Genomic DNA, 25,421 nt, shown 5'->3' with positions numbered 1-25,421 from the left:
TCATGCCTCTTTAAAATTCCTGCCCAAACCACTTATTTTTGTGCTTTATGAAATCTTTACAGGAATATTTGTTTCATTTCAAATGTTATAAAACCTGTAGTACCAGGCAAACTAGAAGGTTTTTTTTTAAGTTTAGCTCAACATTGTGAAAAGAATAAAAACAATGGCATTTTCGCTGACTAGAACAAGCAGGTGCTTTGAATTTTTGTACTTAAAATGTCAGTCAGTTTTTGACACACTAGATATCAAACGTTTGTGGCTTATTCATCTCAGTTCTTTCTCTAGGTACTTTCCAAAAGTTTAAATTATGGTCTCAAATGATATCTCCATCTGAATATTCACTTAAAGTTTGAGACCAACTCGAGGACTGTCTTTTGATGCAGTACTGTGGGAGTGTCACGAAGCAGGAGGGCGGTCTTTAGGCGAGATATTAAACTGAAGCTTAATATTTAGTCAGCAATCAACTGTAGATTTCAATTGTAGATTTATAGCATTATACTCTGTACTTTCATATGACACAAGAGATCATTTAGTCCGTGAATTCCATACTATCTTAGTGAGTTCTAAATCCCATTAATACAATTCCATTAACTTCAATGGCTAGTCAGATTTTCCTCCCCACACAAAATTAACTCCAAATGTTCAGTTAGCATTTCATATTTCACTTAGGTTGAACTGAGAGAAGATTTTAAAAAATAGCAGAGGGTAAATCAGTTTCCTGCCAGGCTGTGCTACTTCCCTGTCTTTCAACACCACCATCACCTTGACCTTCAGCGGCACATCAGTAACTTCTGTTAACCATCTCTCGTCATCCTCAAGTAGTTACCTCGAAGTAACATCAATATCTTTCAGGAGATTGATCAGTTTCTCCACTAACGGTTGACAGAAGGGTCCAAGAAGGTTGTCCCAGTTTGGTTGCAAGTACTCAGAGGCCCTCCGTTGAGCGTCATTCTCGCAGCACAGAAAATCGTCATTTGCTGTTGTCACGTAGGGGATAAAATGACAATTGCTGCTAACAGACTAACAGGAAGAAGATAAACATCACAGTCAAATTACACAAAAGATTCACAATATTTATATTAGTTTGCTTTAAGGGCCACTGTAAGGGATTTTAGAACATAGAACAGTAGAGCACAGGATGAGGCCCAATTAAATTAGAAATCAAATGGCCAGTGGAACTAATCCCTTATGCCTACACAATGTCTACATCCCTCCAATTCCCTCACATTCATGTACCTACCTGAATATCACTTAAAATTCCCTAATGTATATGCCTCTATGATCACCCCAGACAGCACATACCAGGCACTCATCACTTTCGGTGCAAAAAACCTGCCTCTCACATCTCCTTTAAAATGACCCCCTCTCACCTTAATACATACCCTCTGGTATGAGATGTTTCACCCTAGGTTAAAGATACTGTCTATGCCTCTTATAATCTTGTGAACATCTATCAGATCTCCCCTCAGTCTCCAGTGCAAACAACACAAGTTTGTCCAAATTCTCTTTATAGTACATGCCCTCTAATCCAAGCAGCATCCTGGTAAACCTCTTCTGGACCCCCTCCAAAGCCTCAACATCCTTCCAATAATGGGGCAACCAGAATTGTATGCAGTGCTCCAGATGCAGCCTAACTAGAGCTTTATGAAGCTGCAACATAACTTCCTGACTTTTGAGCTCAATACCTCGACTAAAAAAGGCAAGCATGTCATGTGCCTTCTTAGCCACCCTATCAAAATGGAGCTATGAACTCAAGCATCAAGATCCCTCTGCTCATCAACATTGTTAGGGGTCTTGCCGTTTACATTTGACCTACCAAAGTGCAACACCTCACATTTGGCTGGGTTAAACTCCATCTGCCATTTCTACGCCCATTTCTGCAACTGATCTATATCCCACTGCATTCTTTGCCAGTGATCTACACTATCCACAGCATCACCAATCTTCATATTTACTCATCCACCCATCCATATTTTCACCCAGGTCACTTATATACATCACAAACAACAGAGGTGCCAATCCGGATCCCTACAAAGCACCATCAACAACAGGCCTCCAGCTAGAATAAGTTCTTTGTCCATTACATCCTGTCTTTAATTTGCAAGCTAGTTCTGAATCCAAATGGCGATTTCACCATTGATTCCGTGCATCTTAATCTTCTGGATGAGCCTCCCCTGAGGGACTAAAATCCAGACCAGCAAAATGCTGGAGGAACTGGGCAGGTCAGGCAGCATCTATGGAAATTAACAAATAGTCAAGATTTCAGGCTAGGACCCTTCTTTGGGACTGCTCTATAAGGAAGGGGAAGGACACCAGAATAAAAAGGTGGGGATAGGGGAAGGAGGGAGAGCTAGAAGGTGATAGGGGAAGCCAGGTGGGTGGGAAAGGTTAAGGGCCGGAGAAGAAGTTATGTAATAGGAGAGAAGAATGGACTATGGTAGAAAAGTTTGAAGGAGGGCCACCAGGTGGAGATGATAAACAGGTGTGGAGAAGCAATAGGAGGCCAGAGTGGAGAATAGAAGAGGGGAGGAGGAGAGAAAAAAATTACCAGAAGGAGAAATCAATGCTCATAGAATATGAAGTGTTACCTGAGAGTAGCCCCAATGTGGCAAAAGAGGAGGCCCTGAACCAACATTTTGGAACGGGACTGGGGAAAGGAATTTAAATTGTTGGCCACCGGGAAATTCTGCTTTTGTCAGATCGAGTAGAGTTGCTCGAGTAAGCAGTTCCCCAGTTTACTTCAGGTCTCACCAATGTAGAAGAGACCAGATTGAGAGCACTGAGTACAATGGACGACCCCAACAGATTCACAGGTGGATTGTTGTCTCAACTGAAAGGACTGTTTGGGGCATGAATGAAGGTGAAGGAAGGGGTCAGTGGGCAGATGTAGCACTTCAGTCACTTGCAGGGATAAGTGCCAGGAGGGAGAATTGTGAGGAAGGATGAATAGACAAGGAAATCACGGAAAGAGTGATCCCTGCGGAGAGTAGACAGTGGGTGTGTGTGGGGGGGGGGGCAGGGGGGTAAAGATGTGTTTGGTGGTAGGTTCATGTTGAAGATTAAGGAAGTTGAAGAGGATGTGTTGGATGCAGAGGCTCATGGGTTGGTCTGTGTGGACAAGAGGAACTCTATCCCTGTTAAGATGGCGGGAAGATGGGATGAGCATGGATGTCTGGGAAATGGAGGAGATGCGGGTGAGGGCAGCATCAATAGTGGAGGAAGGGAACCCCCATTCTTTGAAGAAAGAGGACATCTTTGATATCCTGGAAAGGTAAGCCTCATCCTGGGATCAGATGTGGGGAGATGAAGGAATTGTAAAAAGGGAATAATGTTTTTACAAGAGACAGGGTGGGAAGAGGTACAGTCAAGATAGCTGTGGGAATCAGTAGGTTTATAAAAGATGTTGGTGGATAGTTTGTCTCCAGAGATAGAGACAGAGAGATCAAGAAAGGGGAGGAAGGTGTCAGAAATGGACCAAGTGAATTTAAGGCCACAGTGGAAGTTGGAGGCAAAGTTGATGAAATTGATGAGCTCAGCATGGGTGCATGAAGCAGCACCAATGCAGTTATCAATGTAGCACAGAAAGAGTTGGGGAGCAGTACCACATAGCCAATAAAAAGACAGGCATAGCTGGGGCCCATGGCTACCCAATGAGTTTGGAGAAAGTGGGAGAGCTGAAAGAGAAATTGTTGAGTGTGAGGACAAGTTCTGCTAGGCAGAGGAGGGAAACTGTGGATATTTTGTTGAGAAAGAAGCGGAAAGCTCTAAGGTCTTCTTGATGGGAGATACAAGTGCATCGGGACTAGACATCCATGTTGGAAATAAGATGGTCAGGATCAGGAGATTGAAAGTTGTAGAGGAGATAGAGCATTTGAAGCCCTTTGCTTTCCCTACCCATCTGTCTTCACCTATGACCATCTAGCTCATCATTCTTCCTCCCCCTCCCTCCTTTTTTATTCTGGTGTTCTCCCCCTTCCTTTCCAGTCCTGAAAAAGAGTCTCAGCCCAAAATGTCAGTTGCTCATTCATTTCCACAGATGCTGCCTGACCTGCTGAGTTCCTCCAGCATTTTGTGTGTTCCCCTGGACTTCCAGCATCTGCAGAATCTCTTGTGTTTACTAAAACCTATATGTAAACAGCATCCGCAGCTCTACCTTCATCAATCATCTTGTTATCTCATCAGAAAACCCAATTGAGTTAGCAACAAACAACACACGGAAAAGCACTATTCACAAACATGAAATGCTGAATAAGTCCCTTCAACCACCATCCTCTGTCTTCCATGGTCAAGACAGTTCTGAATCCTAACAGCCAATTCACCACGGATCCCATACATTTTAATCTTATGGATGAGCCTCCATGAAGGACCCTGTAAAACGTCTTACTAAAATCCATGTAGACAACATCCACAGCTCTATCTTCATTAATCACCCTCATCATCTCAATGAAAAACGTAAAAGTTAATAAGGCACAATTTGCTCGACACAATGTCATGCTGGTTCTCTCTAATTAAGCCATGGTTTTCCAAGTCCTCATAAATCCTATCTCAAAGAATTCTCTCCAGCAACTTCCCTACAACAAGGTTGGAGGATTCCATGAGAGGGACATGTGTAGATATTCAATAATTCCTTTCAGAATGCAATTAATAAAGAACAAAATAAACACAGAAAATACTCAGCAGGCCAGTGAAAAGAGAGGCACAGAGTTCATTTTTTAGGTCAAAGACTTCATCAGGAATGGGAAGGAGATTTTTTAAAAAAAGGTCACTTTTACTCCAGAGAAGTTGACAGAAAAACAGTTAGGACAATAAAAGCCATCTATCTTAGAGTGAGACCGGTTCAAATAGGTTTGTGGAACTGCTTCAGAAGGTGGTTTAGAGATACTGGTGCGTGACTGGAAATATAGTGCGGCCGAACTGTGCCAGGGTCTGTAGTTCCCATCTTGGTTTTATCAGCCAGTCCACAACCCACAATACTGAAGTGGAAGTCAGTTATCCTTGATCCCAAAGGAATACCAAGCAACAGCAGCAACAGAAATTGGAATGGAGGATACAGCCCAAGTGGACTGATTGCAGTAATGGTGGTCCTTGTGTCACCCAGGAAATTTCAGTGCAAAGATTACAGCCTTATATGCAAAATTGTAAAATGGCTAATATGGAAACATCTCCGCTATCCTAAAATTATTCTCAAATAGCCCTACTTTTTGAAACTGAATTCCAGAGAGAGAAAATATTTTACAAGAAGGAGTTAATTTGAAATGACACATCTGTTGAAGGCACAATCCAGAGGGACTGGCTGCAGGGACACTTTTCACTCCAGCTCAGTCAATGAACTGACTAACCTTAAGTGACTGGGCACCTTCCAGGTCAGTGTTGTGATAGAGGATAATGTTATTTGTCATGTTGAAGCTTTCTCGCACGCCCAGATGATAAAAGAGCGTAGGCTGCCTGAAAACGTCACTCATGTCCACCACTGCAATGTCTGTAAAGGAAGATCAGGCTGACTCGTCAATGTTCACATTCAGCACCAACCATACCCTGAAAATCACCACAATAATATCTCAAAAGTTACAACTGCAACGAACAGTATACAGGTTTCCCCCGCTATCCGACGGTAAAGCAGTCCTATGAAACCGTTCATAAGTCAAAATGGCGTAAAGTAAAGAAGCAATTACCATTAATTTATATGGAAAAAATTTTGAGTATTCCCAGACCCAAAAATAAGCTACCAAATAACACACAAAACCTAAAATAACACTAACATATAGTAAAAGCAGGAATGATATGATAAATACACAGCTATATAAAGTAGAAATAATGTATGTACAGTATAGTTTCACTTACCAGAATTGGAAAGATTGAGCCAAAACCGATTTATAGAAAATAAACTGGCACGTACACGCATGCGCACACACCTGCCCGCGCAAGGCTTCATGGTCATGGTAGTCTTTCTCAGGGTAAACAAGTTTAAAGCGGGCGTCTTTTTTCGGTTAGCGAAAACAGGTACTACTGTAAGTCTTTCATAAAAGTGTAGCTGTGTAAAGCAAACATTCGGAAAGCGGGGGACACCTGTCAGCCATTTCTTCCTTGGTATATAGATGAAGGCCATTCAGTCTATCAAATCCAGCTAAGCAATCCTACTCCTTTGTGGTTCTACCACATTCTCTGTCAGATGTCCATCAATAGACCCCCACCACTGGTTTTTACAAACCACTTACCAGCAAGTTTCGGGGGGAAAAAACTACAGCAGAAACCCATGTGGTTGGAGGAAGAATTTCACACACGTACCCACAAAGCAGAATGGAACACATCTCCCTGAAGCCATTGAGGAAGCAGTGCTCCCTGAAGTAGGCATTAATGACAAGTCAATTATTTATTGCCCATGCCCGGTGGATGAGCAAGCTGGTAGTGGGTGTATATTAAGACATTCAAACAGTATCTTCACCAGACATATGCAGATTTTTTTTTAAATACCAAGTTCAATTTCTAAAACTGCCATGCTGAGATTGGAACTTGTGTTCTACTGATTAATATTCTAGGCGTTAGGTTTATAAACGCAGCAGGCTACCACCATATTACAGTGTCAGTGTATCAGGAGATGATATCTGCAGGAGTAGTCATGTGAATACTTCAAATCAACCAAAGCAGACAGCATGAGATAGAGCAAACACGAGGAAATCTGCAGATGCTGGAAATTCAAACAACACACACAAAATGCTGGTGAAACGCAGCAGGTCAGGCAGCATCTATAGGGAGAAGCACTGTCGACGTTTCGGGCTGAGTCCTGACGAAGGGTCTCAGCCCGAAACGTCGACAGTGTTTCTCCTTAGATGCTGCCTGGCCTGCTGTGTTCCACCAGCATTTTGTGTGTGCAGCATGAGATAGAGGCCAAATGGTTGCGGATGGGTCATGGAGACAGAATTAACATGAAAATTAGCTTCCAATGACTTCAGCCAAAGGGAAAGAAAATGCATTAACAGAGTACAAAATACTGAAATAAAGCTAACATTACAACTAAGTGCTGCTGCCAACACAAGCGCGTTGCACAATACTGCCAGCAGAATGTCATCATACCCCTTTAGTATGCAGGCCTCACAGCAGAAAGATGAAAAAACACCAGACGTTCATTGCACAGAGATATCAATCACTACACATGCAAGTGCAGCCAATCACCTGGAAATCTCACTGCACCCTCCCACCACACCTGGCCAGTGATTTAAAGAAGGGCTAACAGCCGAACCACAATGTGAATTCAGTGGATCAAGGTATTTTTGATACCATGGACTATCCCAATGTTCAGAATTTCACAATGATGCCACAACAGTAGGACTCTGAGGGTGATGCAAAGTGAATATTCACTATGGCACAATATTCCATCTCTTGCTATAAATTACCACCTCTTCCACCTTGGTGTAATTCTGAATACTTTTTTTCAGGAAGGTGCAACTTCCTTAGCTGTAAAAGCAATATTCTAAAGTTTACTTCTATAACACATTTCAACAAAATAAACTTGAGAAATTTAAAGATTAAATTTCTAGTAGGTGAAAGTTTAACAGTGAGGCAGCCCTCCTTTTAGTCCTTTAAATCAACAGGCAGGAGGGATTAGTCTGGGGAGGAGCCAGAAACCATGGGTTTGACTCTGAAATGTCATAACACACCTCTCAGTTACACCAGGAAATATACAACAAAGACACTTGCAGTCCAATTGGCCTTTCAAAGACCTCCCAGAAATCTGAGAACTGGTGTCTACATTTGGAGAGCCTCCTCACAGCCTTGTGAAGTGACAGCTTAGCAGGTTTGTCTTCACAGAGTCCGACTTTACACAACAGGTGACAATTCATGTTTTTTTTTCAAAGAATTCCAACAGATTTGTCAAGCAAGATTTTCCCTTCAGGAGACCATGCTGACTAAAGCCTATTTCATCACTGAGGTCAGACTAACTGGCCTATAGTTTCCTTTCTTCTGCCTCTCTCCCCTCTTGAAAAGTGGAGTGATATTTACATGTAAAGGGGATTTCTTCTTTTTCTTTGTTACTGTGTATGTAATCAAAATGGCTTCTTTGTTTTGTTAAAAGTAGGAATGCTTCTTTGTTGCGAGAGAGTGCTGGAAGCTTGTTTGGGTTAAAATTTACTGATAACGTGAATTGTATTCCTTTGTAAACCAATTGGGATTAATGTTGTTCTTTCTTCTGAGTCTGTAAGCTATTGTTGGCAGGCTTTTGGGCAGATCGGCGCGAGGGGGTTACATTGTGGGGGCTCATCCGGGATTGATTTCTGTGGAAGCTGTGTGATCACCCTCTTTAAATTATGTCTGCGGCGAAGAGCTGGTGTGCCTTTGTGGGTGTGCGATTGCTGGTTATCTCTGCATGTGTGTTGGGTGAGTGGCAGTGCTTGGCTGAGGGAAAGCGACAGGGATTGGTTGAAAGTTTGAGTAGGCGGACTGGTGACGTTGTTAGAACTGTCGGGTACAATTACCTCGAAGTGACAGCTGCCAGTTCCGGGAAAGTGTGGGAAAATGCGTGTGGTTCGACTGGAAGTCAAATGCCACAGCTGGGGGGCTTATCATATCCGTGGCAGGAGATTGATGGAAAGTTTTTAGGGTGTCCCTTTTGGCTAGGGAGGCAGATAAATTGCTTGCAGTGCCAGGGGGATCTGTCAAGGGGATCAGCTCCTCCCTCAGTTGTTCAGTTGATCCGAGAGGTGTCGGGAAACTTAGAGGAGGCCCAGTGGGGGAACGGCTTGGGGTCTCTGGGGGAGCACATTCCCAGCGATGTACCAAGGAACTCCCAAAAGGAACAGACCCTATTCCTGAAGGCTTAGAGGGACCAAGTGCACAGGTGTTGTTACGGATGGATGGAAGTCAAGTTAAAGCCATCCTCGGCACCGGGGTGCCGGTTAAGTTGCTGTACAGTTTGTTTTATAACCGTTATTGGAAGCATTTACCCTTGACAACACTGAGGGCACTGGAGATTTGGGGTACCAGTGCCGGTGATTATCCAGACAATGGTTGTTGGTCAGTCAAAATGGAGTTCTTGGAGGCAAAAGTGGAGGTGACTGAGGTTCGTGAATCGTTAATGCTGATGTGTCCGGACACTGTTGAGACGGGCAGCGTTTCGGTTCTGGAGAGAACCAATATCCTGCTGGTGCGCTTGGGGGCCTGCCCGGAGGAGGCGGGTGAGCGCTGTTCGGAGGCATTGTCGATGCACCCAGAGTTTCGAGCTGCTTGTGCGGACGTGTGTAGCAGCATTGGGCCGATACCAAATTCAAACAAGAGCCGGTGGTGGTAGGGCCTGGGGGAAGTATCTGAGGGTGACAGCCTCTTAGTGGACGCTGCGAAATACCATGAGGAAAGGGAGTTGACCACTGAAGACACCTCAGTGAGAGAGAGGCTGCGGCGACTGGCCCCTGAAGCCGTGGAAGACGTAGGCAGCGTGTGTGTGTGGATTATATTGCGCTGAAGAGGCGCACTGTCAGTGACCAGAATATGGCCCCGAGGGCCGAAGAGGAGATGGCCTGTCTGAGTGGTGCCAAGTGGTTTAAGGTGCTGGATCTGAGGAGTGGATGTTGCCAGATCTCGATGAGTGGGGCTGACAAGGAGAAGACGGCCGTTATAAATTCCCTAAGAGTCTTCCGATCCGAAAAGATGCCACAGGGCATATCTGGAGCCCTTGCAACCTTCCTGCGGGGCATGTGGAAGACCATGGGGGATGTGGAGGCGTTTGGAGTTTTGGTGTATGTGGATGATCTCTTGGTATTTGGATTTGCCTCAGGAGAATATGAAGTGAGGTCGTTGCAGAAGTGGTTGAGAACTACAGAGTTAAAGTGTTTTCTGGACATGTGCCAGGGCTGGCGAAGGTCGCAGCTCGTGGGTGACTGTCTCTACAGAATCAAGTTTGAAATGAAGACGGAGAGACTGGAGAAAGTTGATCTGGAAGAAGTCATGAGGAAGAAAAAGCTGGAGAGAAGTGCAGTGAATACTGAACAGGAGGCTGAAGAGACTGCAGGAGCAGTGCAGGCCACGTGTTTCCGTTTGGAGAAGATCAAACAGCAGCTACCGATTGCAGACATGAGGAAGAATACAGATTCGATGGATAATGTGCTGGATGTGTGGTACATGCTGCCTTTTGCTGACTTTCCCTCGACTGAGGAAGAGACCTTTGGCCCTTCTCCCACTGAGTCAGGTGTAGTGGGGAGGGTTAGCTGTGTGCAGTGGGGGGCATGAGTGAGAGGTTGAGAGAGGAGTTGGTAGTGGGCCCAAGGTATCCCCAGTTGTGTCCTAGCCTGAAGGGTTTAGGTGAGGGGGTACGGAGGTCTCAGAAGGGTTGGGGAACTCCCAGATAGTTGGCCTATGTAGTGCCTGAGGAACAGAGTGTGAGGTTTACTGTGTGGGGAGGAGATGTCACTGTTTGTGCTTGGGTTAGGGTGTGTTGGCAGGAAAGGTGGCGAGTTATTTAATAGTCATGAGGACATGACTTTTATTTGGTGGGAGGAGAGTGTAAAGGGGATTTCTTCTTTTTCTTTGTTACTGTGTATGTAATCAAAATGGCTTCTTTGTTTTGTTAAAAGTAGGAATGCTTCTTTGTTGCGAGAGAGTGCTGGAAGCTTGTTTGGGTTAAAATTTACTGATAACGAGAATTGTATTCCTTTGTAAACCAATTGGGATTAATGCTGTTCTTTCTTCTGAGTCTATAAGCTATTGTTGGCAGGCTTTTGGGCAGATCGGCACGAGGGGGTGAGAGAGAGTGGATGCGATGCTGTAAGCTGGGCGAGGAACGGACCCCAAGGGGGGGGAGGTCCAAGGCCAGGAGGTACCCTGAGGAGAGGAGACAACGATAGATGTGCTTGGTTGACCTCTTCGGGTGGTCCTGAGCTGCGAGTCAAGGGTTTTGGAGGGGATTGAATGGTGGCCAGAAGACTTCAGTAATTGAGCTCCAACAGTTGTGCACAATGTGGTTTGGACTTTGATAAGTTTGGCGCCTTTTCTTTATTGTTTTTCCTTCATATATACTGTATCGTTATTAATCACTTAGTTATAGTAACCTTTATAAATCGTACTCATTTAATCGCTTATGGTGTACTGTCTGTTTTTGGGCGAGGCGGGGACATCACACAGCATCCACACAAGCTGATGACCCAGTTTGGCGGGGCCGAAGGCTGCTCCCCCTAGACGAGAACGAGCTGAGCGAGCCTGAGGCGTTTGATGTGTTTGATATTACATCAATGATCTTCAGATCTCACGTTCGATGGTTAAAAGCATACCCTTAAAGGGCAAGACCAAGGCTAAGGCAGAAAATGTGGCAGGAGATGCCGGATTCAAACCAAGCTGAAGCACAGGGGGATGAGGCCTCCTCTGTCTACCATCTTGTTAGTGAATATCCAGTCATTTGAAAATAAGACTGACGATCTCAGGGCAAGGCTGCTGTATCAGAGGCAGATGAGGCAGATCTCAATTGCCCGTTGCATTGAGACTTGGTTAACAGTGAACTGGGTGGACACAGCTCTCCGACCAGAAGGTTTTACGATTTTCAGAATGGACTGAATCTTGAATTCTGGTAAGAAAAAAGTTTGTGGCGTATGCTTTTTAGACAATTCTTGTTGGCGCACGGACGTTGGGGTTACGTTGACTTCTTCTTCCCCTGAATTAGAACAACTAACAATTAAAAATGTAGACCACTCTATTTGCTTTGAGAGTTCTCATCCGTGATCCTGACCACAGTTTACATATCGCCAGCAGCCGATTATAAGCCGGAACTGCACAATACTGTCTGTAAACAAGAAATAGCCCATCGCGACACATTTCAAATTATAATTGGCAATTTTAATCTGGCCTGTTTAAAAAAAGCCCTGCCCAGTTATCACCAGCATGTAACCTGCTTCACCAGGGGTCCCAACACATTAGACAACTCCTACACTATGATAAGGAATGTCAATTGTTCCTTCCCAAGACTGCAATTTGGCAAAGTGGATCATTTGGCTATACTCCTGCTACCTGCATACAGATAGAGCCCAAAGAGTAAGGCTCCAGAGATCAAGACAGCCAATAAGAGGTCATGGGAGGCTGAGGAATTGTTACAGGATTGCCTTGTGTCAGTGGATTGGGCCGTGGTCAAGAACTCATTGGAGGACCTGAATGACTACACCAGGGTCATTACAGACTTTATTAAAACAGCTGTGGATGAGTATGTCCCCATTAAATCATTCAGGGTTTTCCCCAATCAGAAGCTCTGGATAAACAATGAAATCTAAAAACTGCTGAGAGCCAGATCAGAGGCATTCAAGTCTGGAGATTAAGAATGCTACAAGAGGTGCAGGTATGATCTCTGAAAAGCCAACTCTCAGGTGAAGTGGAAAGTCCAGACTAGACTGGAATCAATGAGGGATGCTCGACATCTGTGACAGGGTTTGAACGCCATAACCTCCTACAAAGTTAAATCTAGTGACATAGGAGACATCAGGGCTTCGCTTCCAGATGAGCTCAATGCCTTCTGTGCTCGCTTTGACCACCAGAAAAGTGAGGAACCATTGCGCACCTCCATGTTTCCTGATGATCCTTTGGTCTCAGTATCTGAATATGACCTGCAGCTGCCTTCAGGAGAGTGAATTCAAGGAAAGCATCCAGTCCGGACAGAGTGCCTGGCCGAGTACTGAAGACCTGTGCCAATCAACTGGCTGGTGTATTCACAGATTATTGTCAACTTCTTGCTCCAGCAGTGTGTGGTACCCACTTGCTTCAAGCAGGCTTCAGTCGTACCAGTGACCAGGAAGAACGTGGTAACTTGTCTAAATGAATGCTGCCCAGAGACACGAACATCCACAGTGGTCAAGTGTTTAGAGAGGCTGTTGTTGAAGCACATCAGCTCCTGCCTGAATAATTACTTGAATCCGTTCCAATTCGGCTACTGAAGCAACAGGTCTATAGCAGATGCTATCTCATTGGCTCTTCACACAATCCTGGAACATTCAGACATACATCAGGATGCTCTTTATCAATTACAGCTCAGCACTTAACACCACTATCCCCTCAAAACTAATCAGTAAACACTAAGACCTAGGCCTCAATACCCCTTTTTGCAATTGGATCCTGGATTTCCTCACGAGTAGACCCCAGTCAGTTCGGATTGGCAAAAACATCTCCTCCACAATCTCCATCAGCACAGGAGCACTTCATAGAAGTGTACTTAGCCCCCTGCTCTATTCACTTTAAACCTAGGACTGTGTGGCTAAGTACTGCTTCAACACCATATACAAGATTGCTGATGACACCACTGTTGTGGGCTGCATGAACAGTGGTGATGAATCAGCATACAGGAAGGAGGTTGAAAATTTGGCTGAGTGGTGTAATAACAACCTCTCACTCAATGTTAATAAGATCAAGGAACTTCAGAAGATTGTAGATTTCAGAAGAGGGAAACCAGAGGTCCACGAGCCAGCCATCATCAGACGATCTGAGGTGGAGAGGATCAATAACTTTAAATTCCTGGGGGTCACTATCTCAAAGGACCTGTCTTGGACCCATCATATAAAAATTATTGTGAAGAAAGCATGACAGTGCCTCTACTTCCTCAGGAGTCTGTGCAGATTTGGCTTGTCATTGAAAACCTTCTATTGATGTGTGGTGGAAAGTGTGCTGACTGGCTCCATTACGGCCTGATTTGGGAACACCAATGCCTTTGAGTGGAAAATCCTACAAATGGTTGTGAAGTCAACCTAGTACATCAGGGATAAAACCCTCCCAACCATTGAGCACATATAGCAACCATTGCCATAGAAAAGCAGCATCCACCGTCAAAGATCCTCACCACCCAGGCCATGCTGCCATCAGGTAGAAGGTACAAGAGCCTCAGGACTCACACCAACAGGTTCAAGACAGTTACTACCACTCAACTGAGCAAAAGGGGATAACTACATTCATTTCAAAACTCTGTAATATTGTTATTTCATGCTTGTTATTTATTGCTATTTATTTATATCTGCATTTGCACAGTTTGGTTACAGTTAACAGTTCCTGATGTTTACAGTTTACAATTACTATTCTATAGATTTGCTAAGTACACCCGCAGAAAAAGATTCTCAGGGTTGTATGTGGTGATATGTATGCACTTGGATAATAAATTTTACTTTGCCTACTTTTCTAAGCCACCTCCCCATCCATTAAAAATTTATCTTACTCGAAAGATCTCATTTCTGCGGAGCTCCAAGTGGAGAATTCCAAAGGCTCAGCCAGGATTCGAGGTCATGATCCAATAAGTCATAAAACACAGAAGTGGACACTCTAAACCCACATCATCCATCCCAACCATGATACCTATCAATTAAACTCATTTGCCTGCATTTGACCAATATATCTCAATGGCTTGCACAAATATCTTAAAATGTTGTAATTATCTCCTCTGGCATCTCTTTCCATATAACCACTGCCCTTCATATGAAAAAACTTACTCCTCAAATCTCTTTTAATTTTCCCTTCCTCCACCTAAACCCATGCTATACACTAGACACCTGGAAAACTATCAGAATAACTGAGGCAAAAAATCCCATCTGATACTTACAGTGAAATTCTCAATCAAATTTTAAAGGACAGTTTTAGCATATTACCAAGCCAAGAGGAGAAGTTTGTTACATAACTGCTGTTACTGAAACATCAATAGATTTCTTATTCCACACTATAAACTGGTTAAGTTTCCCTAAAGAATAAGATTTTTAAAGTTATCTTCCACGAGATTATAGCATTTCTGTTAATTGAAGGCGAGGGCTCTGGAGAAAGTGGGTGCCCTGATGTCACTTTCCAAAGCGGCACAAATTTTGGAAAGCTTCCCACAAACCAGAAGGTAGCAAGTGTGGCCTCACTGCTTAAGAAAGGAACAGGAAACCATGGATTAACTGTAAACCTGATATTAGTAGTAGGAAAATTGCTGTAATCTATTATCAAACAGAAAATACTGTTCAAATTAGGCACAATCAATGTGGATTTATGAGAGGGAATCATATTTGGTAAATCTGTTCAGAATATTTTGTAGTTGTAACTTTCAAAATATGCAAAGTGCTGTGTTTGAACCTTCAGAAGACCTTTGGTAACATTGAATAATTAAATAAGAAGCATGATATTGGAGCTAATTTAATGGTGTGCACTGAGGATAAATTCATGGACGGAAAATATAAGAAACAGGCGATTTCCACATTGGACGGTTGTAACTAGTAGGCTGCCATAGGAACTGATGCTGAGGCCCAACTTTTCACTACAACATCAATAATTTTGATGAGGAGATGAAGTGTTATAAACCTGAATAGTTGAAGATTAAAAGGTAGGTGGCATATAATATTTTACATCCAACAGGTCCATGCCATCCTTATCAGCCCATGTGACCAATTAACCTAATAACCCATATGTCTGGAATGTGAGAGAACACTGGAGGAAGCCTATGCAGTCATGGGAAGAACATACGAGCCTCTTACGCACAGCGGTGGAATTGAACCTGGATCACTGACACTGTAATAGTGCTGCACGAACCTCTGTGCTGCTGCGCTGCCCAATATCCTAAGGGACTTGACAGGATAAATCCTCCTGACTAGTGCGTCCAGAACCAGAAGACACACCAGAACAACAAGGAAGTGAAACCCCCTTATATGGGGTGTCTCTGGATAACCAGCTCGTTAACCCCTCGCTAACAGCCGCTGCACTCTATGGCGATAAACCCACCTTTCTCCGCTTCGTACATCTAGGATGTATACAACTATGGTCCTGCCAAACCCGTGAGGTTGCAATGTCTCACGCACCCAAACCCCAGTTTGTGTGAATGCTGTGTGATTTACTGCCCCTGGCAAGGAATGACAGATTGTACGCTGCATGCAATTAAAAAGTATATTTGAGAATGGTAATTTAAGCAACAGTTATTAAATGAAAGAAAGAGAAAAGCAAAAAGGGCTCATTTCTCTTAGCAGTCAAACGTGCACTTAAGTTGGAGCTAATCTTGAACTTGTCTGTCACTCACACGCTGGACCCTCAGTCTGAGTGAAACCACAATACGCCTTCTGAATGTTGCTTGAAATCCATCTTAAACAGATGGGTCTTCCTTCTTGAAGCCATTCATCTGCACTAAGCACACTTGCAACAGGGACAGCATACTGGGTCTACTTTTCCCCCGGTCTGCTTCCAGCTCCCGCCAACAAAAACCATCAGCCCAGCATTCTCCAGAACCTTCTCCCAATTCCATATCCTGACTGGCTGACAGCACATTCCTAAGTTGAATAACAAGCCTCTTATCTCAGCTCAAACCCAAACAAGCCTAAAGCAGAACAGACTGCTCTTACTAAAATGAAATACCTACACCATAGCAGTAAAAATCTTAACCAGGGCGTTACACTCTCCCTCCACCAAAAGCTGGTCATGTCCTCCTGACTTTGAACCTTTATCAACCCATCATCAATACTTCATGACATCATCACCTCCAATCCATTTGTGAATTATAATGGCATACCTCACTAGAAGGATAGGCCAGCCTCTCGGGCGGCTTCCTGACTCTCTGAGACCTCCTTAGCCCCATCTTCAGCTCCTCCAGCTTCAACCATCCCTTGTGACCCTTCCTATCCATCAGAGGTTGCCTCTCCCTGTCTATCACTCCTGACTTCTGGCGGCTCAGGTCCCACTGCTCCATGACCCAGAGGAGGTGTGTCTTTGCAATTCTCTCTCAAAGAGGTTTTACAAACATGTATTCAAGACAATATCAAAATTTATAACCAGCAAAACCTAAATTGATTCAACATCAAAATATCACAGAGTATATTCAGGATGATATCGAAAAAGCCATTTTTGGTATTTTCTTAATAAAAGTTTCCAAGGAAACTAAGAGGAGTGGGTTTGGTGCAAGAATGAAATCCTGAAATATAAAACCATTCATGATCCTACTGAGATCTTAACCATCTCATGATCTTAGCCAAGAGGCCAAACGGCCAAATCTTGCTTCTGTTGCTCACATTCTTGTATCTCCAGGGATTTTGATAAAAGATGGGGCAACAGAGTTAGATTGTCAGTGAATAGAAGACAGGCTTGAGGTGTTAGGTGCCCTACTCCCATTTACTTTGGAAATAACAAAGATTTGAGATTTGATACACAGAGTTGTGTCAATTTAAATTTCTTCATGGCAATATTTCCATTATCTTGTATTTTCTAATAAAATAGGAGGCCAATTCAACTCAGGTCTATGCCAGCCCACACACAAATCAGAATGCCACAAATTATATTATGACTGATCAGTTATTATAGATAGGACAATCCATAATAATGTTCTGGATATAACAATACAGAATGAACAAGCAAAAACAAATTATTTAATTGATAAAGCCATTCCAAACACACATAACTTACAAATATCAATAAGTGAAAAACAACAGAAATATGCTGAATTAAAAGAGGGAATTGAGAGACTTTGGAACATGAACACGGTATACATTGTCCCAATATTAATATCTACTACTAGTGTCATCCCAAAGGCACTGCACAATAGCATTAAACAATTAAGGCTACACTGTAATATCTGTGTACATCGCCAGAATGCCACAATATGAAACACCACCAGAATAGTCTGAAAGTTTCTGGCAATTGAGAAATGGATATACTTGGCCTTGCTTGTACCTCGGGTTTTACCAGCTTCAGCTGAGGAAAAAAAAATCAATAAATATTGAGAACATGAGACAAAGAGTCCTTGAAAGTATGTCCATAGGTTGTGGGAACAGTTCAGTGATGGGGCAAGTGAAGTTGAGTCAAATCACAAAATACCCTGCAGATGCTGGGGTCAAAGCAACACGCACAGCACGCTGGAGGAACTCATCAGGTCGGGCAGCATCCGTGGAAATAAGCAGTCAACGTTTCGGGCCATGACCCTTCATCAAGACTGAAGAGGGAGGGGGCAGGGGAGAAGAAGGTGGGGGGAGGGTGGGAAGGAGAAGGCTGGTAGGTGCCAGGTGAAAAACCAGTAAGAGGAAAGATCAAGGGGTGGGGGAGGGGAAGCAGGGAGGGGATAGGCAAGAAAGGTGAAGAAGGAACGTAAAGCATTATGTGTAGTAGAAGGAGGCTGAACCATGAGGGAGGTGATAGGCAGCTGGAGGAGGAGGTAGAGTGAAACTGGGATGGCGGAAGGGAGGGGGAGGGAATTACCGGAAGCTGGAGAATTCAATGTTCATGCCAAGGGGTTGGAGATTACCCAGACAGTATATGTGGTGTTGTTCCTCCAACCTGAGTTTGGCCTCATCATGGCAGTAGAGGAGGCCATGTATGGACATATCCGAATGGGAATGTGAAGCAGATATGAAGTGGGTGGCAACCGGGAGATCCTGTCTATTGTGGCAGAGATACTCGACGAAGCGGTCCCCCAATCTGCGTCGGGTCTCACCGATGTAGAGGAGACAACACCGGGAGCACCGGATGCAATAGATGACCTCAACAGACTCACAAGTGAGTCAAGTTATCCGTTCTGGTTCAAGAGCCTGATGGGTGAGAGGTAATAACTGTTCCTGAGTCTGGTGGTGTGAATCCCACGGTTCCTGTACTTTCTTCCTGATGGAAGCAGCAAGGAGAAAGCATGTCCTTGGTGGGTGGGAGGGGGGAGGGTGTTGCCTGACAAAGGATGTAGCTTTCCTGTGACAACAGTGTGCTCAATGGTGGGGAGGACTTCACCTTGACTCATTTATCAATTGTGATGGACTGGGCCGTATCCACTACTTCTTTGTAGGATTTTCAGTTCAAGGGCATTGGTGTTTCCATACCAGGCTGTGATGCAGCCAGTTAATATAATGTCCACCAAACATCTATAGAAGTTTATCAAAGTTTTAGATATCATCCTGAATCTGCTGTGCTGTGCTTTACAGCAGAGGTCCTCTGAAATGACAACACCTTTAACAGAGTGACCAAATAAATACACAATACTCCAAGAGTGGCCTTTCCAAGTCTTGTATAACTGCAACATGGCAACTCCAATGCTCAGAGCCCTGATTGATGAAGGTCAACATGTCAAACTGCATTTTTCACCCCTCTGCCTACCTGTCACTTTCAGCAAATTATGTACTTGCACTCCTAAATTCTTCTGTACTACAACACTCCCCAGGGCCCTACCGTTCAATGTATCTCATTACCTGGTTTGAGTTTCCAAAATTCAACACTAAACACTTATCCAAATTGAAAGCCAAAGCTCAGCACACTTACCTAGCTGGTCAAGATCCCTCTGTAATTTTTGATAATTTTTTCAGTGTCTACAATACCACCTATATTAGTGTTATCTACAAACTTACCAACTATACCTTGTATATTCCCATCCAATCATTTAAATAACAAATGGCACATGTTCCAACACCAAACTCTGTGGTAGACACTTACTTATAGGTCTTCAGTCTAAGAAACAACCTTCCACCATCACCCTTGGGTTCCTACTTTCTAACCATTTACACATCCAGTTAGCTAGCTCTCACTGGATACCATACACTGTAACCTTCCAGATTAGCCTATGATGCAAGACTTTGTCAAAGGCCTTATTAGGTCCATCCAGAAAACCTCCACCATAGTCATCAATCCTTTTACCCAGTTTCCCACGAAGTCAGACCCTATTCACACTACCTTCCTATCAAATCCCCAGACTTTCTACCACTCACCAACACACTTGGGACAATTTACAACAGACAACCTTTGGGATGTAGAGAGAATGTGCAAAGTCCTCACAGAAAATAAAGGTCAGGAAGAAATTCTGGTTGCTGGAGCTATGAGACAGCAACTCTACTATCTGTGCCACTGAACCGCCCAGCTCTCTAACAACACTGCATTTACAGGTTGTGTAAATGTTGTAATGTTGACAATGTATATAAATCATTCTCTTCCACCTCTTCATTATTTTCTGCTGTCTCACGGTGGCATTTTCATCTGCGGTTCAAAAATAACATTTAAAGTTGAGATAAGCAGTGGAAGCTAGTACAGTCAACAGTGTACTTTGAGTTTAATGACGTTGAGAAAAAGAGCACAAAGCATTTACACATCAGGGTTGCACATGGGAAAGCAAATTCTCAGAAACTCAGATGCAACTGTCATTTTATAATTAAATAATTTGTATCAGCAAGTCAGCAAACATTCCATTCCTTGAAGATGGCTTGACATTGGAAAGAGGAACAGCAGTAACTTGTAACCATGAGAAAGGAAATGGTTCTGACCTTAAGGGAAGAGGTCAGCATCCTTGAGAAAGGAAGGAACAAGGCACTTAGTGACCTAGAGTAACCAGCACTAAGAACATAGAGTTCAGGAAGCGTGCCAAAGAAGAAGGTCCAGCCTTTGGAATGAAAGCCTTTCAAAACAAGTTTATAGCCCAATTTTAAAAAAGACAGTACGTTTCCCGAAAAGGCAAAAGCTCCATGTGAGATTAAGTAATTTACGTTAACAATCAGCCAAGATAAACATCTTAAACAAATTCAAGGAAAATCCATGGAACTGAGTAGTTATAGTCACAATAGACTATAAATAAATAAAAGGTGTCTTGTTAAATGAGAACTACACATTGTTTCAGTTTGTGGAATGAAGAGAGCCAGAAATAAATAACAAGCAACTCATGGCTAGGACACAGTGAATTCATATTTTATGAAACGGCAATGGAGAAAATACAGAGATTTATAATAGACACATCTCCAGCACCTGATAATTTCCATCCCAGGGTGTTAAAAGAAGAGGTGGATAAATTAAAGGCATATTGGTAATCTTTATTTTCAAATACACCACTTCCAGATTTGAAAAATTAGTAATGCTGGCCAACTATGGCAGACAATGAAAAAAGAAGGAAATTAATAATTAACTTAACGTTAGCTTTTGAGAAATTCTGAAACCTAGAATCAAAGACCATGAAAAAAGAAGTTCAAGCAGATAAAATTTGGAAATCTGAAGCATCAATCAGGTCTCTGTAATCTCATTTAATTCAGTTCAGCACAGATTGTTTGAAATTATTTTAAGCAATTTTAAAGTCAGATTCAAATGTTCATCTTTACCGATAAACTCATTTCCAGCAGGGTTCAACTTTTAAATCCATTAAGCAATATATTTTGCAGAAAAGGTGTAAGGATTGTCATATCTTGAAATTTGTCAGCAATTAGCCAAATTAGTTTAGCCTGATGTAATCGTGACGCAGATGGTGCCCCAGTGATCATCCATACCTGTCATAAAGGCAGAGTAAAGTTGGCATTTTGTGTGCATCCAAAACAACAAATGCAATCCCACGCATTAACATTTCCATGATCATTCTTATTTGGGAGGTGGAGGCTAACCCAATTTAACTGCAGGGATCCTTGAACTAAACACCCCCACCCTTCACCCAAACTATAGTGAAAGGAGTCTTGCTTTAGCCAGAAATTAGAGAACTAACCTCCTTCTCCCAACTCTGTCTCCTTGTCTAACAAAGGCTACAAGCCCCACTTCCTCATTTTGGTGAATGCATGCAGCCTAACCTAACCAATGTAGCTTCAGGTGTACATAGGATCAAAATGATCCTATATAAAGCAGAAATACAACTCTACTCACCCTGTGGATTGCAGAAGCCAGTTCATAAAGGTTGACACAAGATATTATTACCAATTATCACAGCAAGTAGATGAGCAGCAAATAGCAGGAAGGTTATACTAGCTTCACCAGATATACCAAAATGAAACAGGGATCCAACGGTTAAATTACGAGGATAGTTGGATAAGCATAATGAGCTTAGAAGGTTGGGATTTGATATAAATGGCCTGTGTAAAGTAACAAAGGGATTTAATCAGTTAGATACGGAAAAACTGTTTTTATTTCCGGGCAGCACAATATAGTGGGGGGGGGGGGTGTGAAATATGACTACATTGTGTATTTTCCAGAACAAGCACAAGGATCATAATTAATACATGTTCCTTGCTTCTGAAAGTATCTTCCCCCTGCAATCCTTCTGAACATTAGAATATGCAGTCTCCTACAGTACATCTCTATATATATGTACATTCAAAGTTCAAAGTAAATTTATTATCAAAGTACATATATGTTACCATAAACAACCCTGAGATTTGCTTTCTTGTGGGCATACTTAGTAAATCCAAGACCTTAACAGAATCAATGAAAAGCCACATCCAACCGGAGAAACAATCAATGTTCAAAAGACAACAAACAGCACAGATACAAAAAGAATAATAAATGAATCAGCAATAAAAATCAAAAACATGAGATGAAGAGTCCCTGAAAGTGAGTCCAGAGGTTGTGGGAACAGTTCGGTGAAGGGACGAGTAAAGTTATTCCCTCTGGTTCAAGGGGCTGATGATTGAGGAGTAATAAGTATTCCTGAACCTGGTGGTGTGAGTCCAAAGGCTCCTGTACCTTCTCCCTGATGGTAGTAGTGATAAGAGAGCATGACCTGGGTGGTGGGGGTCCCTGATGACGGATGATGCTTTCCTGTGACAGCGCTTGATGTAGATGTGCTCAATGGTGGAAAGGACTTTACCCGTGATGGACTGGGTCGTATCAACTACTTTCTGTAGGAATTTCTGTTCCATACCACGCTGTGATGCAACCAGCCAATAGACTCTTCACTCCACACCTACACAAGCCTGTCAAATTTTTAGACGTCATGCTGAATCTTCGCCTACTCCTAAGGAAGTAGAAACGCTGCATTGCTTCCTTCATAACTGTATTTATTTGTTGAGCCCAAGACAGATCCTTTGAACTGCTAACACCAAGGAATTTAAGATTGCTGACTCTCTCCACCACTGAACTCCCCCCCACCCCCAATGAGGTCTAACCCTCAATTTTCTCCTCCTGAAGTCAATACTCAGCTCCTCGGTGTAGCTGACATTGAGTAAGAGTTTGTTTGTGTGGCACCATTCAGCCAGATTTTCAATCTCCTTCATATATGCTGATTTCTCACCACCTTTGATTTGGCCTACAAAAGTTATGTGCAGGAGTTTAACATTTGGTCAGATTTGGAAGGCCATACAGTCAAATCCTCAATGCTGCAGGGTGAGAAGCTACATGCGGGTCTGCAAATTCACTTTATTCATTTGCTAGATGATTATTGGTGGAGGACACGTGACTGCCTGCCATTAATTCTCTTACCCATCGTTGAGGCATAGTCCCATGTCTGTATGGAAGGGCATCAAGTGGCAGCTAAAACACATTCTCAATTCAGAATTATTGATGAAGATGGCTTCTTGTGAATGGGATTTTGCACATCGCACTAAAATTACACTTGTATCATAACGATTACCCAGGGTGCAAAATGAGATGTGTATATTTTTTCATATCAGTTCCTAATATAGGAATGAAACAAGTGGAAACCCAACACATCAAGGTTTACTCCTGACCACAATTTAACCTCTTTAATGAATAAATGGACTAGTTCTCGGCTCCCAGAGACCAACTGATAATTACAGATAAGTGTTTTCACAAAATGCTGATTGATGCTTAAGAGACTTGTATAATTTCAATAGATGAGTTTACTGTATTATAGACATGTGCCAAAGCAAATGAAAAATAAGATTCACGCTTTAAAATAAATTAATTTATGTTAGCACCTTCCAAATGACATCATGTTTCTTTTTACTTTAGCTATCAAATCAAAAGGGTACATCATAGAAACAGGCTATTCAGCCCTCCAGTTCAGTGCTGACCATAAATAATTTGTTTACACTAATCCCATTTATTTTCCTCACGCTCCTATCAACTCCAATTGTCTACTGCTCACCTACAAACCAAAGGCAGTTCACATGGCCAATTAACCTATCGGCCTGCATAGTTTTTGGATGAGTGGCAATAACTGAGTGCTCAGAGGAAATCTATATGGTCACAGAGAGATGCCACACAAACAGGACAGGAGGTCAGGATTGAACCTAAACTGCTGGAGCTTTCAGACAGCTGCTCTATCATCTGCACTACCCAAAGAACTTTGTTGAAAAGTTGCTACATCATAGCCCAAGATTATCCTGCACCTATTTTCCCAGTGACTCTGTTAACGACCTTGATGACTTTATCACAGTCTGCGCCATCCTCTAGTTAGACAGTACTTACATTCAGCTCAGTGGAAATGTTACAGTAAAACGGATACAATCAACGTAATAACTGGAATCCTTGAAGAAACCTTCGGAGACAAGGTCTTTGTCATCATTACCTTAATAATTACATAATGTTTTACACAAATGCGGATTTGATACCTTACAATCAGAAACATCCCCAATATTTTCCTTATTTTGATGTTATGGATCATGAAGACATCATTTAAATATTGTAGAAATTCCAGGAAAAGACTCAAACAAAACTCAGCAAGATTCTCCCCTTCAATCTGCAGAAACAAAGTCTGACAAAAACTCAGTGCTGTTGCACTTAAGACCATGGAGACATACTGACATTTATGTACAAAAGAGTGAAGATAATGCATGATACTGCTCATCTCTGACTATACTCTGTATTGATTTGCAGAATGAGGCATCTGAGAACACTTCTTTTAATAATTATTTTTGACGATGAAGGATTCAGAACAGCCAGCAACTATTCAGAAACATCACACGATAACACTTGGAGACTGTCACAGATTCATTGAGTAATACAGTAGGGAAACCAGCCCTCCCCACCCCACACCCCAAGTCATTCATGTTGATTAAAATGGCTACTTAAGCTAATCCTATTTCCCTCCATTTGGCTCATTTCCCTCTAAAATTCTCCTACCTACATATTCAAATGTTTAAATATTGTAGCTATACCTGCCTTTACAACTTCTGCCAGCGTTTGTTTCATATGCCCATAATCTTTGAAAAATCTGCTCCTTTAATATGACCATAACCATATAACCATATAACAATTACAGCATGGAAACAGGCCATCTCGGCCCTTCTAGTCTGTGCGGAACGCTTACTCTCACTTAGTCCCACTGGCCCGCACTCAGCCCATAACCCTCCATTCCTTTCCTGTCCATGTACCTATCCAATTTTACTTTAAATGACAATACCGAACCTGCCTCTACCACTTCTACTTGAAGCTCGTTCCACACAGCTACTACTCTCTAAGTAAAGAAATTCCCCCTCGTGTTACCCTTAAACTTTTGCCCCCTAACTCTCAACTCATGTCCTCTTGTTTGAATCTCCATTACTCTCAATGGAAAAAAGCCTATCCACATCAACTCTATCCCCCTCATAATTTTAAATACCTCTATCAAGTCCCCCCTCAACCTTCTGCACTCCAAAGAATAAAGACCTAACTTGTTCAACCTTTCCCTGTAACTTAGGTGCTGAAACCCAGGTAATATTCTAGTAAATTTTCCCTGTACTCTCTCTATTTTGTACTCTCTATCTCTCTTATCTCACCTTAATTCTATGTCCCCTGCCTTGGAAAAACAATCGTGGCTACCTATCCTATATATATCCTTCATAGTTTTCTAAACCTCTATAAGGTCACCTCTC

The 25,421-nt window shown here is 42.7% G+C and overlaps 1 protein-coding gene across 4 annotated transcripts in view; it reads right to left on the bottom strand.

The window, feature by feature from the left end:
* Nucleotides 1-25,421, bottom strand: part of LOC140727894 (mitogen-activated protein kinase kinase kinase 15-like) — a 136,581-nt gene that overhangs the window by 99,741 nt on the left and 11,419 nt on the right. For all 4 annotated transcript variants that reach the window (XM_073045829.1, XM_073045830.1, XM_073045832.1 and 1 more), the window contains exons 2-3: nucleotides 5,340-5,479; nucleotides 827-1,020 (exon numbers count right to left, since the gene is read on the bottom strand). In XM_073045829.1, coding sequence (XP_072901930.1) covers nucleotides 827-1,020; nucleotides 5,340-5,479 — 334 coding nt within the window. The remainder of the gene's footprint in view (nucleotides 1-826; nucleotides 1,021-5,339; nucleotides 5,480-25,421) is intronic.

This window comes from Hemitrygon akajei, chromosome 5, assembly GCF_048418815.1.
Source record: "Hemitrygon akajei chromosome 5, sHemAka1.3, whole genome shotgun sequence".
In the NCBI taxonomy this organism is placed as follows: domain Eukaryota; kingdom Metazoa; phylum Chordata; class Chondrichthyes; order Myliobatiformes; family Dasyatidae; genus Hemitrygon; species Hemitrygon akajei.
The sequence above is the reverse complement of the archived record's forward strand: the minus strand, read 5'-3'. Positions and strand labels throughout refer to the sequence as shown.